This window comes from Mauremys mutica, chromosome 3 (genome assembly GCF_020497125.1).
Source record: "Mauremys mutica isolate MM-2020 ecotype Southern chromosome 3, ASM2049712v1, whole genome shotgun sequence".
NCBI classification, from domain to species: domain Eukaryota; kingdom Metazoa; phylum Chordata; order Testudines; family Geoemydidae; genus Mauremys; species Mauremys mutica.
The window spans coordinates 129557203-129575178 of NC_059074.1; the positions used below are offsets into that span (position 1 = coordinate 129557203).

Genomic DNA, 17976 nt, shown 5'->3' on the forward strand with positions numbered 1-17976 from the left:
TCTTGTAGGAAGCAGTGAACTTCTGTTTCTTTGGAGACAGCCATGATAGGTGAGTCACAGGACTTGTGAAGATCTGGCCCCCTTTTGGGCAGTTATCCAAGACAAACTCCTGGAAGCCCTTACTCAGCCTTTCCTTGGCTTCAGGAGGCATTCTGAGTAAGAATCGAATGATACCCAGCTGAGGATTGGGCCCTATATTATTGAAGACAAGGTGACAGTGACTGAAAAATCTCCTTCAACTTTAAACCTCGGAGCTATTCGACTTTCCTTCTTACTTATTGTCTCCAATTAATCACAATTTTTTCCACTGTTCTTCACCGTGAGAACTTATAGCAAATGCTGAGGTATTCCATAACGTCCCTGTTTCATCATCTGTACTTTGAATGCTGTGAGTCAATGTTTTTTTTATGCAAAAATTGGGCAAGCCCTTCGAACAGCCCCATGCTCACCAGCTGCCTTCAGGGAATAGCGTTTTCAGAGATTGAGGGCAGAAGTCAACATTGTAAATAAATACAGGAAAAAAAACAGGAAAAAAACCCATTTACCAAGCTATTTCTTATCTACGTTTCATTATAATAGTTAACAAAATCACTTTGTATAGTCTTTTGCCATCACAGATAACAAAAATAAATAAATCAGGCTCAAACCAGGGACAGCATTGCAACAGTTCTCAGAGGGTAAGGGGGAAACTGGTTTTTTTAGTTCTGTACATAAATCTATTATTTTTTAAACAAAACTTGCCCTCCTCAGTCTGTTTACTTTGAAATAGGCCACTCATGTGCAGCAAAGTGAGCATAGAGAACATGGGTTTTGTAGGGTATGCAGAAATTAAATTCAGGCCCCAATACAACACATAAACCAGGGAGCAGAGTTCTCAACATTATTCATAGTGCAGACTTCTTAAGAGAGAAAGGAGGAAATTTTCAAAAGCACCTAAGTGATGTAGGGTCCCACATCTAATTTTTAAAATGATTTAGGCACTTAGGTGTCTCCCAATGAGACTCTGGCAACTAAGTGCCTGAATCACTTTTGAAAATAGGACGTGGGCTCCTATGTTACTTAGGAGCTTTTGAAAATGTTACCCTAAGTATCTCATGGACTGGTTCCTATACCACTGCCTGGCCTCCTTGTGACAACTACAGCTGCTGCTTCCATGGAAAGGGAAATAGGGAAGCATTTAGGTATTTTTAACTGCCTTTAACACAATAAGTGTTTGTCCTTTTTGGAAAAAAAGTTAATGACATTGTCCCCTTTCATTTCCTTTCCCCATGACCATCCTTTCTCTCTCCTGATCCTCCTGTACATCCTTCACTGTAACTATGTCAACTTTTCCTCCTCTATCCTTGCACATGCTTTCCTTTCCTCTACCCCTCCCTTTCCCCTGCACATGCTTCTCCTTTTCCCCTGATTCTCCCTGCACATGCGCACCTACACATCACTTTCCTTTCTGCAAACAAACCAAATAGACATGAATGGTTACAAGCATTCCTGGGAAACAAAAAGGCTCACAAATATTAAAGCAAATTAATTTTTGTGAGTAATTCAGTGCAGCATTTGCACAGCTCTATTCAAGGTGCATCCTATTCTTTAAAGAAAAGAAAAGAGAAGAAGAGAGAAAGAGAAAGAAAGACAATGATGACAAGCCCCCAAATCCAGTAGAATTCTACCACCTCTCTCTCTGGATATCTTAAATGAAAGATGGTAAAGAGATTATTTTTTTAAGCCAAAAGGTCTATCTTTAGGCCTGTATTGATTTCCAAAACCTGTACAGTGGAAGCTCTTATAACAAAGCTTCTTATTCACAGAACAAAGCAGAGGTTCATTACACTCAAACTTGTTATTAGCATATTGCTATGCACTGAAAAAAAGTTTAACACAGTCACTCTGCTTCATTATAAAGAGAGTTTCACTACATCTGGATTAACTATGCATTATTTACATTTATTTATGTGTAAAGGGAAAGTGCTTGAATTTCCCTCAGTCCTATCCAGAACGTTCCTCCTCATCCCAGACACTTATTCAGAGTGCAGACTGTCCTTAGCAAAGGAGTAGCCTACATCCTCTGTCTGATCAGCAGATACAAGTGCCTGGACTAAAATGTCTTTGCATTCTCTGTATCTAATATTTACTTTTCAGCTAGCTGTCAGGTTAATGTCTCTCTGTTAGAGTTAACATTTATGAAGAGTATTTGATAAGATTTGCACACTGAGATTGGTCCATCTGACAGCAACGATTCCATGTTGGCACGGCAGGGCAGTAAGAATACCTGGCAAGGACTGATTTAATTTCAATATTGCCAAAGAGACGAGAAAGTAGGACACAGTGGAAATAATGGCTGTGAAGCTGATGAAATCAGCTCTTCAGCCACTATTTGCTCTTCTTCACTGAAGGAGGCAATGAGGATTAATAACCAATGGAAAAACACAGCAATAAATCCCAGAACATTTTGAACAGAAATCAGATAAGAGGGGAAAGCTAATGAGTAACCTGGATTAGGCAATGGTGGGAATAATATAGGAAGCAAATCATCATCTTGAAATCAGACCCAAAGCGTGGGAAACCAGACTGGGATCCTCTGCACTGACTTGTGACCAGGTTTGAGAGGTGTGTGCTTTCTGTGTACCCTTCACGTGGCTGTCGCCAGGTGGGATTAATTGGGAAACAGGCCTAGCCCTTTGTCTGTGTGTGTACAACCAGTGTTTTAGGGAGGGGAAAGCAAACAGCTTCCTAGAGTTCCTAATGGCTGCACAGGTTGCAGTCAGAGTTCTGCCTGAGGTGGAATCCTGCCACCTCTATCTCTGGAGTCTATATTGCTGGATGGCCTAAAATGGAAGATGGGAAAGAGATTCTTGTCTTCTGAAAGCCCAAGTTCTATCACTAGGCCTGTATTAATCTCCAGAACCATGGCAACCCTACTCTAGTGCAGATAAAACCTGACAAAGGGCTCCCATCTAATTATCAGAAGAATGCCTTTACAGGCTAGCTTTAAAAATGGTTTAAAAAGTCACACTGTAGTGGAGTTACTCCAGGAACAAATTTGGTCCTAAATGTAGCAATGTATCTGTAGTCAGCAGGGAAGGGAAAGGGGTGAAAGGTTACAAGAACATGAGCTGGCTTTTTATCTGGCATTACTATGGGCCCATATGCATAACAGAAAGTCACAGGCCAGGCCAGTGAACGTATAACAGAAGACTGTGCTATGCTTGGTTAAAGGTTGTGTATTGATCTGTAAACCCGCCAATAGGTCTAGTGTTCAGCCACACTCATGTTTCATCTGGTCCCATCTGGTCTGATCTAGCCTCCACTCACCCCTCCACTTGGTGATGCAATGTAGCTCTGTGGAACAGCACTGCAGACAGCACTGGAAAGGGTCTTCCCTTTCGAAAACGCATAAATATGCCAGCAGTCATGGTAGAGTGCTTCAGATACAGCAGGTGCTGAGAGGAGCCGGGTTTGCGGAAGATACCCTAAGAGGGCAAGGTGAGACTAAGGACACTGGCTAGCAAACCTGTTGATTGAATAGATGGTTTTGCTTTGAATGTTAATTTTTAAATGACTTTTTAGCACTGGTGAAAGGGTCTGGACTGGCATCCCCAGAGAGTGAAATCTCCTCTTTCAGATACAGGCACAGCCTCAGTGCTCATCTGGAAGAAGTAATGCTATGGATCTGGCTGCACTAGGAAACTGTCCTGCTGGTAACAAGGGTGGCCAGCAATGGGGCTATGACAAACTGGGAGAATGTCTGTACTGTTTTTTATGAATATTGAGTGTGACCGTCTCCCTGTTCAGTTTGGGACAGTTACCTGCCTGAATGCAGAGTTAAAATCAAAGGAGGCTGTAAAGGGGGGTGGGTAAGAAACCCAGGAAATGTGAAACAGCCCCACAGACAAGACAGCCTCTCAGGGTATGTCTACTCAGTAAGTGAACACTCACGGCTAGCCCGGGTCAGCTGCCTTGGGTTTTGGTTGCAGGGCTGCAAAATTGCTGTGTAGACATCCAGGCTCAGGCTGGAGCCTGGGCCCTGGGATCCTGCCCCCTCACAGGGTCTCTGAGCCCCAGCTCCAGCTTGACTCCAAATGTCTACACAAGAATTTTACTGTCCCTGAACCCCATGAACCTGAGTCAGCTGACTGGGACCAGCTGTGGCTGTGCTGAGGGGCTTTTATCCCAGTGTGGCCGTACCCTCAAGTATGCAGCTTCAAAGAATTTAAGGTAACAATAGCTGGCTCCATTCAGGGTAAATTGGGGTAACTTCCCCAAGGCTAAGCCTGGATCAAAGGAGACAAAAAATCCTGAAAGGTATTAGAAAACAGAGGGGGTTTTGGATGAGTGAGAGAGGCTGGCTGGCTGGCCAGGATGTGCCAGTGAAAAGGCTGACAGAGCGAAGGCTGCAAGCAGCATAGGCTGCTCTCCCGAGTCAGAGCCATCTAAGCTACAGATAAAGAGAGAGGTTCAGCTGAGGTAAGGGCATATATGTCAGGCCTCTGTGTTGGTTTAAACCGACTTCTTTAAGAGCTGTGTACCTTTGGGGCAAAATTAATCAGGCTTTGTTTTGAAGAAGTTGTTTCTCTCTCACTGTAAGCACATGTTGGCTCAGGCTCCCACTGAGATACCCTGGCAGGGTCCAAGGGCAGCTGGACCTAGAATTAGACATGATTAGTACCAGGGCCTATAACTCAGGCCCTGTTCTGAGAATGGATGAATTGCAGAATTCCAGTCCAGGAGAAGCTTGCCATGTGTGTGGGGTGCACCTGGAAAGATGCCGAGAAGGGACACAGTACAGCTAGCCTGGTAATCACATGCCCCAAGGCAGAAGACAGTTTCACTGCTAGTGTAGATGGGACAAAATCATTTTCACCATGGGAAAGGATTCTTAAAACTTGGTTTCTAATGGGCTAAAGTCCTATTAGAGATAAGGACTAGGGATGGAATTGCAGTGCCCTTTAATTCTTGGCCTTTCTGTTGCACTTGCCTACTGATCACCTGGGAAATGCTAAGGAGACAATCTGGCTGGAAATACATTCAGCACTGCTGGAGGAGTAGCTATGCCTTTTAATGAGAAGAGGAGCAGGAAAGCATCTTACGCAGGAAAGCATCTTGCTCAGTTTAGTTGCAAGCAGTCTGCTATAATTTACTAAATAATCCCAACATAAATTTGATGCCTTAGAGATTTAGCTGCCTCTTGATCGAAACTCTGGGATGGGAAGTTTGCTTTGAGCACCACCAATGGATTTAAGCCAAAAGCTGCTGCTGAAGGAAGGAAGGAAATGTTGTAGTGCTGAAGGCCATGACTGGACTAATAAAGGAGGTAGTATGCTAGCTAAATAGGGAGAAAGAATAGATCTGTAGTTTAGACATAGAACTGGGAGTCCATAAAGCTGGGTTCTATTCCAGTCCTCTTCCCCAGACTTGTGTGACCTTGAACAAGTCCCTTAGGGCCTGATTTTCACTAAGTAGGCAGGCGTGCAAATTTCCAGCTACTCTATTGTGCATGAGCAAATCCCCAGCTTGCACTCATGTGGCTAGAGAGGTGTACACAACTGGGGATTTAAATGTACATGTTAGTGTGCAGGCAGACCTGATAGTGCATCTGTCTAATGGTGTGAATTTTAGTTCATAGTTAACTTCTCTGTGCCTCAATCTTCCCATTTGTAAAATGAGGTAATGCCTCAGCATTACTAACTGCGCACTTTGAGATCCTCAGCTGTAGTGCCTTCCATCTGGACAATGGGGTATCATAAATCATGCCATGAAAGTGCCTGCCACCCACAGAATGTATTCAGATCATACCACCACCAATCAGCGTAAACAATGAGCACCAAGAAGAAAGGTGGTGAAAAGGAACACAGCCCATTGCAGACAATGTTGCTAGGGCACTTCTCAGCAGGCTCAGTCAGACTGCCAGATTCACAGCAGCTGCCAGTCAGACCTTCTACAACTACCAAAGAGCAGAGCTGAAAACTGAGCCTGTTTTCTCATCTTGCATCATTCATGAGCCCTGCAGAGCCAGGAAAGGGCTAGAAGAGGGACCCAATTCTGATACCCTTGCTCACATTAAGTTGTATTATACCCCATAAGTGGTTCTACTCAAATCAGCAGAACCACTTATGGAGTAAGGCACTCTTCATTGTGATGAAAGGTGTCAGAATCTGGCACTAAATAAACACATTTTGAAGTACGATGGATGTTACTATCTTGCAAATTCACAAATTAAGACGCCTTTTAATATGAAACATGCAGGTTTCCAATCCACGGCTTCAAATTTAAAGACAACGCTCCAAAAATTCAGAAACAGGCAAAATTTGGTATATCAGTAAAGATCAATTAGAATATGCAAAAAGTGTAAGAACACATCAGTATTGGGTAGGCATGTGTCTCTCTCTCTCTTCATGGATACGCTCAGAAATCCAGAGTGAACTCACACAGTGAAATAGGATTTCTAGTGAAGTAAAATGAGAGTCAAAAATTGTCTCAGTACAAGATGGAAATTGCTAATCCAGTATAGCAAAATGTTGTTCATGACTTCTAGAATAGCAATTGTTACAGGGAAGTAATGTGGAAAAAAATATCCCAATATCTGCTAATGCTGAAGTTTCCGTGGAAGGAGGGAGAGAGGTAGAGAGAGAGAACACAACCCACATGTGAGAATTACTGACTGTTTTTACTGCATTTTGAAAATAAGTTGTAAGTACTATGATGATTAGATACACAGAGGAGTGCTGGTGAGGTGGGGGGCAGCAGGGTGGGAGTTTGGAGACGTGGCTTCAATTCCCTGCTCTGCCACAGGCTTCCTGTATAAGCTTGGGCAAGTCACAATCTCTCTGTGCCTCAGTTGTCCATCTGTGAAACGGGGTTAATAGCACTTCCTTACATCACAGGGCTGTTGTGAAGATATGCCCATTGAAATGAGAGGCACACAGATGCTATGTGCCTGGGGGCTATACGAATAGCAGTGACATACACTGGGGGTGGGATCTTCAAGAGCACCCAGCATTTGCTCCCATTGAGCTCAATGGATATTTTACCATTGTTTTCAGTCAGAGTTAGGCCAATACTAAACCCTTCTGAAAACTCCCACCAGTCTGATTTCCTGACCTGTGAGGAAAAGCAATATTAACATCTCACACTGCCCGTGAGAGGAACAAAGTAAATGGCATGTTAATTAGCTAACCCTCCCCCCCACACTTTCTTTTTTTTTTAAACAGACTTTGCTGAAATTGTTCTTCAACATGAATCCAGCAGTGAGCCTCCTGTGTTTCTTCCTGTGCCTGAGCCCCATAGTGTGTGACCGGGTCTACGTCCACCCCTTCCATTTGTTTTCCTATAACAAAAGCAGCTGCGAGGAGCTGGACAACTTGACACAGGAGGAGAAAATGTTTGTCCCCATTTCCATTGAGTCCCAAACCATCCCTGCCTACGAAGAGAACCTGAAAGACAAAACCAAGCTGGGAACACAAAGCTTGGATACCAAGCGTGACCAAAGGCTGAGCTACTTGAAAGACCTAGTGCATGTTCTTGGTATGCGCTTCTATGGCGCGCTGAAGGAAACGCTGAAGGGTGAAAACATTCTTCTGTCACCTACCAATCTCTACAGGTCTTTGTTGTCGTTCTACTTAGGGGCCTCTGAACAGACGGCAGCTGATTTACAGAACTTCTTGGGATTCGTTCCCCCCTCCGGTGACCCAGACTGCACCTCCAAAGTGGATGGACACAAAGTCCTTTTGACCCTGAGGACCATGGATGACCTGCTCCTCTCAAGCGGAGCCGAAGATCCGCTTTTTACCAAGCTTTCCTGCCTCTTCTCTGCTCCCAGTGTGCGTTTATCCGAATCACTCATGCACAGCCTGGCCCCTTCTGCCGATTATTTCTATGCCCGAGCTGTTGACTTTACGAACCCAAGTCAGGCAGCAGAATTAATCGAAAGCTTTGTGAAGGGCAAAGATGTCAGCAGAACCCAGAATGTACTGACAAATATAGACCCTTCTACCACCCTGCTGTTTGTGACTTACATTCAGTTTAAAGGTAAGAATTTCAATGGCAATCTCAGGGGGGTAGCTAATGACCTCAGATTCATCTGTTTCTGCAATCCAGCACATTTTGTACCTCGCAGCTCTACCACCTTGGGCTTTGCTTTCTTAGGTTAAGCAGGATCAGGCCTGATCAGCAGCTAGATGACCTCAGCTGAAACCCTAGAGTGCTGCAAGATGTGGCCTTAGTACTGCACTTAATAAATAATAATAGCCGTACTGTTTGTATTGTTGGTAGAGCAAGTTCCTCTTTGTGCTCGGCGCTGGACAAAAAACAGTCACTCTCCCCCAAAGAGCTTATGGTCTAAATAGACAAGGCAAAGGGTGGGAAAAAGGAAGTATTACAATCCCCCTGTTACAGATGTGAAACTGCATTTAAAGTAAGTGACTTGCCCAGAGTCACACAGGAAGTCTGTCTCAGAAACTGAGCCCAGATCTCCCAAGTCCCACTCCCGTGCCTTAACCACAAGGTCATCCTTCTCCCCTGGTGCATATGCCATCAGTGCCCCATCTACAGACAGACTGTGTCAAGCAACATTTGTCAGCCAGCCACAGAGTCATTGCCATGCGTAATGAGGACTGAGGGGAGAATGGAGGGAGATTTCCTCTGACCAGTTGTGTAGAGATCCATAGGTTTGGGTCCCCAGCCTATGAAACAGACCAATCATACCCACTGCCTGCCTGTTCTGCGGGCCCCAGGCGGGGCAAAGATGCTACATCAGAAACCTCCCTGAGTACTGCCAAAGTCCTAAAGTAATGGTTCCACTCCTGCACATTTCACACAGCACAGGTGGAAAGGGCTCCTGGTCCCCAAAAATGCTAGCGTATTTTTCAGAAGAAGAGGAGTTTCACAAGAATAGGAGAACTCAACCTGATGCTCTGGCCAATTCCAACCAGGATAGTTCCTTTCTGCTTACCTAGAACTCCCCCTGTAGCTCCAGTTGGATAGTTAGCCTCCACATTCCCTTCTAAAATACTGGGCTGCTACTGGCACACAGGAGCTGCCATAGTCCATCCAAGAGGTGGCTGCTCTTCAGGGGTGGATGAGCAATGGCTATGCCTACAGTCTGTTAAGGCACGCTGGGATCCTTGAAATTGAACGCCTCCACTTCCATACAGCCTCTCTCATGAGAGTCATGCACTACTACTGGGACAACAGTCAGGAACCAAAGAATATTAATATTTAATTAAATGGTTATATTGCGGTCACTTTGGTGCTGGTCTCCATTAATAGGCTTTTCAAAATGGGCTTGGGGCTGGGCTACTCTGCTCCTGTTGCAGTCGATTGGAGTTTGACCAGGCTTTCAATGGGAGCAGAGTTAGCTCAGTGCTGAGTGCTTTGGAAAACCTCATCCTAAGTCTTTGTTAAAGGGTGGAGAGCACATTTTAACATTGGGTCAGTGATACCAAGGGGTCAAGTGGCTGCGACCACCAACTGTAATGACGAGAACTCTATTGTCAAATACGTTGCACAATGTATTAATGGCCAAAAGAGACTGGGGAGGAATTGTGGGCTAGTGACTAAGCTAGAGCCCTAGGAGTCAGAAGAACTGGGTCCCGTTCCTGGATGTGCCACTGTCACATTTTGTGACCTTGGATGAGTCACTTAAGCCATGTGGGTAAAATTTTCAAAAAACCCTCAGTAACAGCAGCTAAGTCCCCCTTTCAAAAGTGCCTAAATTCCAACTGACATTCAATGACACTTAGACGGCTAATGGAGCTTGGGTGCTTTTTGTGCCTCAGTTTCCCCACCTGTAAGCTGGAGATCAGACTTCCTTATCTCTCGTGGGTGTGATGAGCTTCAATTTTTTTAATGCTAGGGCTTGTCTACACATGAAATGCTACAATGGTACAATTGCACCACTGTAGCACTTCAGTGTAGACCAGGGGTTCTCAAACTGGGGGTCAGGAACCCTCAGGAGGTCACAAGATTATTACATGGGGGGTTGTGAGCTGTCAGCCTCCACCCCAAACCCCACTTTGCCTCCAGCATTTATAATGGTGTTAAATATATAAAAAAGTGTTTTAATGTATAAGGTGGGGTCGCACACAGAGGCTTGCTATGTGAAAGGGGTCACCAGTACAAAAGTTTGAGAACCACTGGTGTAGACACTCCCTATGCCAATGGGAGGGGTTCTCATGTCAGCATAGGTAATCTACCTCCTTAAGAGGCAGTAGCCAGGTGGACAGAAGAATTAGACCTAGCGCTCTCTACAGCAGGGCTTAGGTAAATTTAACTATGTTGCTTAGGGGTGTGGATTTTTCACGCTCCTGAGGAATGTAGCTGAGTCAACCTAACTTTTTAGGATAAACCAGGCCTCAGTAAACTAATTTGAGATCCTCAGATGAAAGGCGCTAGCTCTTTGAGGCAGTAAGCTTATCTTCAGATTGGTCTATAAGGTGCTTAGCTCAGTGTTGGTGCTGTAGAAATAACAGGTATTATTATGAGATTAATCTTACCTTTTAACTTATGCTGTGAGTGGGTAGCATTTTCTATAACAAAGCTATTTCTTTGGATCGCCTTCCCCTGAGTTAAAAACTCACTGTTTGATTTAGGAATGTACGTGTGTCATGTCTCTCTGCTTCACCAGTCTAGCTCTATTTCATCTGCTCTCTTAGGAGGAGGATGCATACACACACGTGCCACAGACTCCACATGGGGGCTGGAGAAAAGCAGTTCAGACATGGGGGAATTAGAAAATAACCATTGCTGCAGCCCATCCCTACGGTTCAGCAGATCTAGCTTGGCTCTTCTGTTTACTGAAGAGCAGCCATGTTAGCTTACACTTACAAGCTTCACATTTTCTCCCAGTAAACGCAGGAAAGGAAAATATATCAAATTCTTCTAGGCTATATTACATGTGATCATAAGATATTACCCATAGCCATGGGACTGTCTAGGTGGTAGTGATCCAATTAGAAACCAAGGTTTCACTATTCTAGACCCCCAAGTTGTAACACACTTATATATAGTGATTTTAAGTAAAGACTGAGCCCCTCTCCACACTACAGAATGTATTGTGGTACAACCACCATGTTCATAAAGGGACTGTCAAGCATAGTACAGCCACAACAAAAGGCAACAAGAACCATTTTTGAAATTCCTTGCAGGCCACGCTTGATTAAACACAATTTATTGGGATGGGGTGGGGTGGTTAGAAAATGTTTTTCAAAGTTGCAAAAATAAATAATTAAAAATCAACACAAGAAGCTGGATCCTACAACAGCACAGTCAGATGGTAGGACTGGGTGAAAATTTTCCACATCCAGACTGTTTTTCAGTGGAACGTTTTCCACAGAAAGTCTACGTTTCCTGCAAACCACAGACACTTAATTGAAAACCCTGAAACATTGGTTTTCAATGGAAAATGCTTGGTTTTTTGACAAAAGGTCAACGTTTTCCACAGAATAGAAAGCCATTTTCTGACCTGCTCTACTAGGTGGGTGCAAAAATTGTGTTACTAAGTATGGGAAATATTACTTGAAGCATAGATGAACAACGGTTCTAGGGTGACCAGACAGCAAATGTGAAAAATCAGTAGGGGGTTGGGGGGTAATAGGAACCTATATAAGAAAAAGACCCCAAAATCGGGACTGTCCCTATAAAATTGGGACATCTGGTCACCCTAAATGGTTCTCTCTTGGTGGTGGTGCAGTGGAGTGTGTGTGTGTGTCCAGAGTCCTCTCCTAGCTTGTCAGCCTAGAGTTTGAGCATATTTCTGCTAGCCTCTATGCCTTTCTCCCTCCCTTCTCTTGTCCTTCTTGATATAGGCTGCTCTCCTTTGATAAAACAGTGTAAAGGTTACACAAAGGCAGTGACTTGATACTAGCTGACTCTCAGTAAAAAAGCATTTCTTTCAGTTGTCCAGCTAAGATGATCTTTTCCTATTATACAGGCACTCGCTTCTTTCTTTCGTTTCCTATTATAAGAAAAAAGCACTTTAATATGACTAACTGTAAATGTATAGAGAGAGGAACAGAGAACGGAGGGCATACTTACACAATGGGGGATTCTATCCTGGGAAGTATTCACCCTCCAAAAATATTGAAGATGAAATATTCACCCTCCAGAAATATTGAAAGCAATCACCAAGCTACTGAGACTTTGCCAGCCCATTTGTCACATCATTATATTCAGCAGGAGTAAGTGGGAAAGAACTTTTAATTAAATACACACAGTATTCATAAATTCCAAGGCCAGAATTGACCACTGTGATCATCTAGTCTGACCTCCTGTAGAACACTGGCCATAGACCTTCCCCAAATAATTCCTAAAGCTTATCTTTTAGACAAATATCCCATCTTGATTTACAAAACAGTTGGCCAGATACTTAGCTGGGGAAATCTGTGTAGTCAATGGAACTGTGCAGATTTACAGTTCCTGAGGATCTGGCCCACCAAATGGTAATGAGGTTGACCCTGCACCCAAAGTCAATGGCAAAGCTCTCGGAGATGTCAGTGTTGCTGATTTGTTTGCCAAACCAAGTACTTTTCACTGACAGCATTTAGCAAAATAACATATCACCAGCAAGTGAAGTTCCTCAACTGTGTTCAGGGTTCAAATTGCAGGTTTTGGGTTTGTGTTTAATAATCCCAGTGAGATTAGCTCTCTGATCAGAGTGAGGTGACTCAAAGTGAGAGTTATGTTTATTTAATAGGATCATAGGAACTGTGCTGGAGCAGACCCTATGTCCAGCTAATCCAGTGTCCTGGCTCTCACAGAGAGCAGCACTAGCTACCTAGGAAGAAGCAAAAAGAATCCCTACAGGAGGCAGCTGTGGGATAACCTGCCACTTCCCCCCCCACCCCAGGAAAATTTTCTCCTAACCCAAAATAGTTAGAGGTTGGTTTATGGTATGGCCTGAAGTGTGAGGGTTCCGAAACTCCTTAAAAACATATTTACTTTTACAATGCTGGATATGCTTGTTTTCCATATAAATATCCAATTTGGTTTTGAATACTGCTGTAGTCTTGGCCTCTAATATCATGTGGCAATGAGTTCCACAGGCTATTTTTTTTTACCATGTATGAAAAAAAATTTCCTTTTATCATTTTAAACTTGCTTCCTTTTAATTTCAGTTTATGTCCCCTTATTCTTATATTATGATAAGAGGTGAATACCTGTGGACAATATACCTTCTCTACCCTTCATTATTATGTATACTTCTTTCATGTATCTTCTTATCCATTTCTTCTTTAAGGTGCATAATACTTTTCTCATGCAAGCGTGTTTCAGAGGCAAGAATTGCTGTACTGTAATGTACTTAGTGTGTACATTACATGTGCTCACAGCAGCCTCATTTTCCATATTTATTATTCATAACATATTTGACACTAAAAATATTGATACATCTAGGCTTGGAAGGACTAGATTATTGGTAAATGTCAAGTTCACTGTGCACTCACAAACTGATGAAAAAACTGTTTAATAGATTATAAAAATTTACAGGTAGGCAAATTAAAAACATGCTGCTTGAGAACTTCTTAGAATTTGATTTAAGGATATTTACTTTGTATATTTTGTCACAATGTTGAAAATGTGTGTTTTAATGGTTATAAAGCTGAAACTTTTTGAATCTCTACATCTACTGTCATTAAATTGTCTAACCACCACATAATTTTCTGCAACTATGAAAATTTAAATTTATAAAAATAAAAAAAATGCTTAAAACCATAATTTTGTGCAATTGTGAAAATTTACATAAATCAAAATAGAAAAAAAATCTTAAAAATAAACTGGTATTATTCATCTAAAATTATTTTAAAAAATACAATCAAATTCAGCCATGCCTAAATATATCTATTTAATGATGGAGACTAGCTCTCAGGTTAAGACAAGTCCTACTTTCCAACAATATTATATCAATTTTTGAGTTTCTTTTTAATATTCATCAGATACAAAACATTTGAATACAACAATAGGAAACTGTTGAATGACCATAGTAGTCCCAATAACAGTCTGATGGTTCTTTTACATATGGTGCCATAGGTACCTTAGCCTTTGCCTTCCCGGGTGCATTCAGCAGCACAGCATGTACACTCACATAGTTAACATTAGGCATGTAATTCTCTTACACAATGTAACATTTGTATTCTCAAAAGAAAAAGTGACTCTTGTAATGATTAAATAGCGATAATACATAAATACATTGGACCTCCTCCCTTTCTCAATCTGGTTTTCAGCCAATGTGAAGAGAGCCTCCCAAGTGAAAGAGCTTCAGGAGTTCTGGACTGATTCAAGCACAAAGATCCTGGTACCTATGATGTCCGTAACTGGAACATTTCAGTACAAGAGGGACAACAGCAAGAATTTTTCCGTAATCAAAGTTCCTGTCAGTGAGAACGCTTTACTTGTACTGGTGCAGCCCATCAACAGCAATGACCTGAACCAGATAGAGTCAGAACTTTCCTTGCATCCATCTTCTACTTGGCTGCAAAATCTATCCCCAAGGTATATTTAAATGTACAAACAATCTCAAATAAGAATATAGGGATTACTAAAACAGAACAAGCCAATGGCCCGTAGCTAGCCAGTTTCCTCTCCCTAACAGTGGCGAGATCCTTCTGAGAAAGGCATAACAACCCTTCTGAAACACAACAATGCATCTGGTTGTGCAACACCGTTACACCAGGGGATGATCAGTTGTGTAGAAGCATGAGGAAAGCTAGCCCTTGTATTTATCCTAGCTCGTACAACTGTGTGTGTTCTCAAGTCACAACCTTTCACCCTTATTTTGTCCCCTCCTTTTATGTGTTGATAACCAGGATTCTGGGGTTAAATCCTGGCTCCATTGAAGTCAATTGGAGTTTGACTTCAGTGGGGCCAAGATTTTACCCCTGCTATTTTGCCTCTTCCCAAAAAAGCAAAAAACAAACAAAAGCCTTGCTAGAATTGGTAATACAGGCCCCATCAATGGGGCTACTCATGCATAAAGTTAAACACTTACCTAAATACTTTACTGGATCGGGGCCATATTTCATTATCACTCCACGCATAATAGTGGGCAAGTTACCCCTCAGAAACAGCTCACACAGCTTCTATTGGTCTGTGACACTGAAAAGTGATTATTCTTGTATGCCTATATGCATAACACCTCTGTTTAGCCTCTACTGGTTTTAAAATCCAATGTCATTTTATGCCTCCCCCCAATAGATATTGGTTGAATAATCATTTATACCTTTCTTTTTTTAAATATATTTTCCACAGACATATTAAATTATCTTTGCCAGAGTTAACAATACAAAGCATGTATGACCTTCAGGAACTGCTCACGAACATGAATTTGTCTGCACTGCTGGGGAAGAAAGCAAATCTTACTAAAATAAGTGATGCCAATCTTACTGTTGGAAAGGTACAGTACACACCATCCGTATTAAGAAACACCTTCACCCATGTATCTTGTCCAAATGTATATAAATCAGCTAAAAATATAACATGACAAACAGCAAAGACAGTGGTGTGGCGGGGGCGTGGGGAAAGGAAGGGCCATACTGAATGGCCATGAGCAACAAAGTAACTGCTCTGGGAGCAACCCCCAGGCTGAAGTTTGTTTGCATAAACAGTTCAGACATCATTGCTACTACATGCATTAAAATAGCACCACAATCAAAAACTCAGGTTTGAGGTCCTATTGCATAAGGCACTGTACAAAAATATAGGGAGACAGGGTCCCTGTCAATTATAAATAATGTAATAGAACTTTGTTTGTTTGTTTATGAGCAGGAGCATGCTTTGACAAAGGTATTCCACTATGAATATTTCAGCAAGCTCAAAGTGTAACCTCTGTAGCTGAGGGAGGGCTGTAGGTATTCAGCCGTTCAGTGCCCTCCCTGAATATTACAAAGCCCATGGGGCACAGGAGCTGCAACCTTACCTGAAACCTGCATCTGGAACATGGACACACTAGACCAGTATTTGTCAACCTTTTTGTGCTGGCAGCTCACTTTGGACTTAATTTTTTTTTTTTGATCCTCCCCTCCCTAAGCCTGAGCATGGACTGAAGCATATAACTTAGCTTTGTAGGGCCCTCTGTGGTGGGGTCAATTGCCCTGCTTGCCATCCACTAATGCCAATCCCGCACTTGCGACACCTCCCCAACTCGAACCCATCCCCCTTGTGTATTTGGTTGTCTGGTAATAGAATCCTGTGTTGCTATGGCAACTGAGTTAGATTATTAGAGGATAGCCCAGCCAGTTTTGGCTGGTTGTTGGTTAGTTCTGTGTGTGGCAATAAATGGCTGCTCCAAGGTTTACAGCTCTCTGGGTCTCCAGTGACTGCTTCTTAAAACTGTTGCCCCCAAGGATACAACAGCTGCACTAGACTGTTAAGATGACAACTGTGCATCATATCGGAATGGTTATTTATTTTACCTTGTTTTTGTGTGTTCAGTTACTACAGACACACGCTGCTTTTCTATAGCACTATTCATATTCAAAGCACGGTACAAACATCAGCTAGTTCATCTGTCAACTAATTTCCATATAATCAATGGCTGATTTAATGTGTTACTAATGAATCTTCTTTCAAACCTTTACAAGATTTATCCTTTGCAAGTTAATACCCAGGTAGATAACTCTGGAAATCAGGTAGGTCTCAGAAGCTGAGAGATGGGCACTGAGCAATGGAAGGAAAGCTTCTGAATGCTGGGGTAGGTTTTTGTTGCTCCAAAAGTGCCAACCTGACTTTAATAAAAACTGCCCCTATCAGGAACTCTCTCTCACCCTGTTAATGGGCAATCAGCAGAAAGGAGTCAGCACCTGGAATTTAAGTCAGAGGTAAAGATATAAGTCTGTGCAGAAAACCAGTGCAATGAGGTTGTCAGGAAGTGAGAGACATTACCTATTTGAGGGCAGAGACCTAACCTTCAGCCCTGAGGGGGAAGACTAGGGAGGTGGTCTTGGAGACAGCATTTGTGACTTTACTCCTGATTTTTCTACCTAGATGGACTGATTAGGGTGAAATCTCACCCCATCAAAGTTAATAGGATTTCTATATTTAACCCATAGAATCAGGCTGACTGTTTGCAGTTGTCTAGCTTCTTTTTTGGTGTGTGCACTTTATTGGAACAAACACTTCAATGATCTATAAACTGCATCTTATGTGTTTACTGCTGATCTCCATGTCACTGGTTATTACAAATAAATGAAAATACTTCATAGGCTTTCATTTATCACTATACTTTCATGCTCTGGTGACTCCAGATTCACTTGTATATTTGCTTTTCAGGTTATAAATAAGGCCCTTTTCAAACTGAAGAACGGAGATGATCTACCAGAAGACCTCTTAGAAGAAAATGGAGGCTCACTGCCACTGGAAGTAACACTGAACAAACCGTTCCTACTAGCAGTTTATGAGAAGAATTCAAAGGCAATGGTTTTAATTGGCAGAGTAACAAACCCACTGAACGGTTTTTAAAGCCAAGGGCTGCGGGGTGGGGCGGGGGGAGTGGAAAGAAGGGCAAAGCATCTCATCTAGTCCCCATTTCCCTCTTCTAGCTATGATCCTGTTGAGCAGCTGGAGTTAGCTTTGAAATGAAGCAGAGGGTATTTCAAATACAACTTTTAAAAGATAAAATGCTAGTGATAATTGTGTATTTTCCCCCAAATTAGTCATCCACTGAGAGGGAGGAAAATCTTTTGTCTGTCTGTTGGGAACATGATGATTCCAGTGTGAAGTTTGACTGCCTAACGTAACTGGTGTGTTATTGCAGAGAAATATAAAGAAGGGGGTATCTGCAGCTCTTTTATACATTTGAAAAGTTGGGTGGTTGTGTGGGAGCAGCACAGATTGTATTACAGCAGTAGTATTAAAACAATACCTTGTGAGCATGCTTTTGGGATGTTTCTCTCCCCCACCACCTCCCCATCCGAATGGAAAATAATATGCATTTCCTAACTGTATTGGGAAGCTAAAATAAGGTTGGTTTGCACTGATGAACTGAAAGAGCAA

At 42.5% G+C, this 17976-nt stretch overlaps 1 protein-coding gene across 3 annotated transcripts; it reads left to right on the forward strand.

The window, feature by feature from the left end:
• The first annotated feature begins 2480 nt into the window (after nt 1-2480).
• On the forward strand, nt 2481-17852 carry AGT (angiotensinogen). 3 transcript variants are annotated; one of them, XM_045010338.1, is made up of 5 exons: nt 2481-2604; nt 7206-8022; nt 14211-14478; nt 15235-15379; nt 17254-17852. In XM_045010338.1, exons 2-5 carry the CDS (start codon nt 7230-7232, stop codon nt 17440-17442), a joined length of 1395 nt encoding a protein of 464 aa, XP_044866273.1. In that variant the 5' UTR covers nt 2481-2604; nt 7206-7229; the 3' UTR covers nt 17443-17852. The 3 variants fall into 3 exon arrangements, with proteins under 3 accessions (XP_044866273.1, XP_044866274.1, XP_044866272.1); XM_045010339.1 differs by having other exon boundaries at nt 2569-2644; XM_045010337.1 differs by lacking the exon at nt 2481-2604 and adding an exon at nt 3324-3480.
• The last annotated feature ends 124 nt before the right edge of the window (nt 17853-17976 follow it).

Excerpts from the sequence above, each read along its gene's own strand:
- AGT (XM_045010338.1), top strand. The coding sequence starts at position 7,230 with ATGAATCCAGCAGTGAGCCTCCTGTGTTTCTTCCTGTGCCTGAGCCCC. Across the intron at positions 8,023-14,210 it reads GACTTACATTCAGTTTAAAG|CCAATGTGAAGAGAGCCTCC; the intron begins GTAAGAATTTCA and ends TCTGGTTTTCAG. Across the intron at positions 15,380-17,253 it reads CCAATCTTACTGTTGGAAAG|GTTATAAATAAGGCCCTTTT; the intron begins GTACAGTACACA and ends TTTGCTTTTCAG.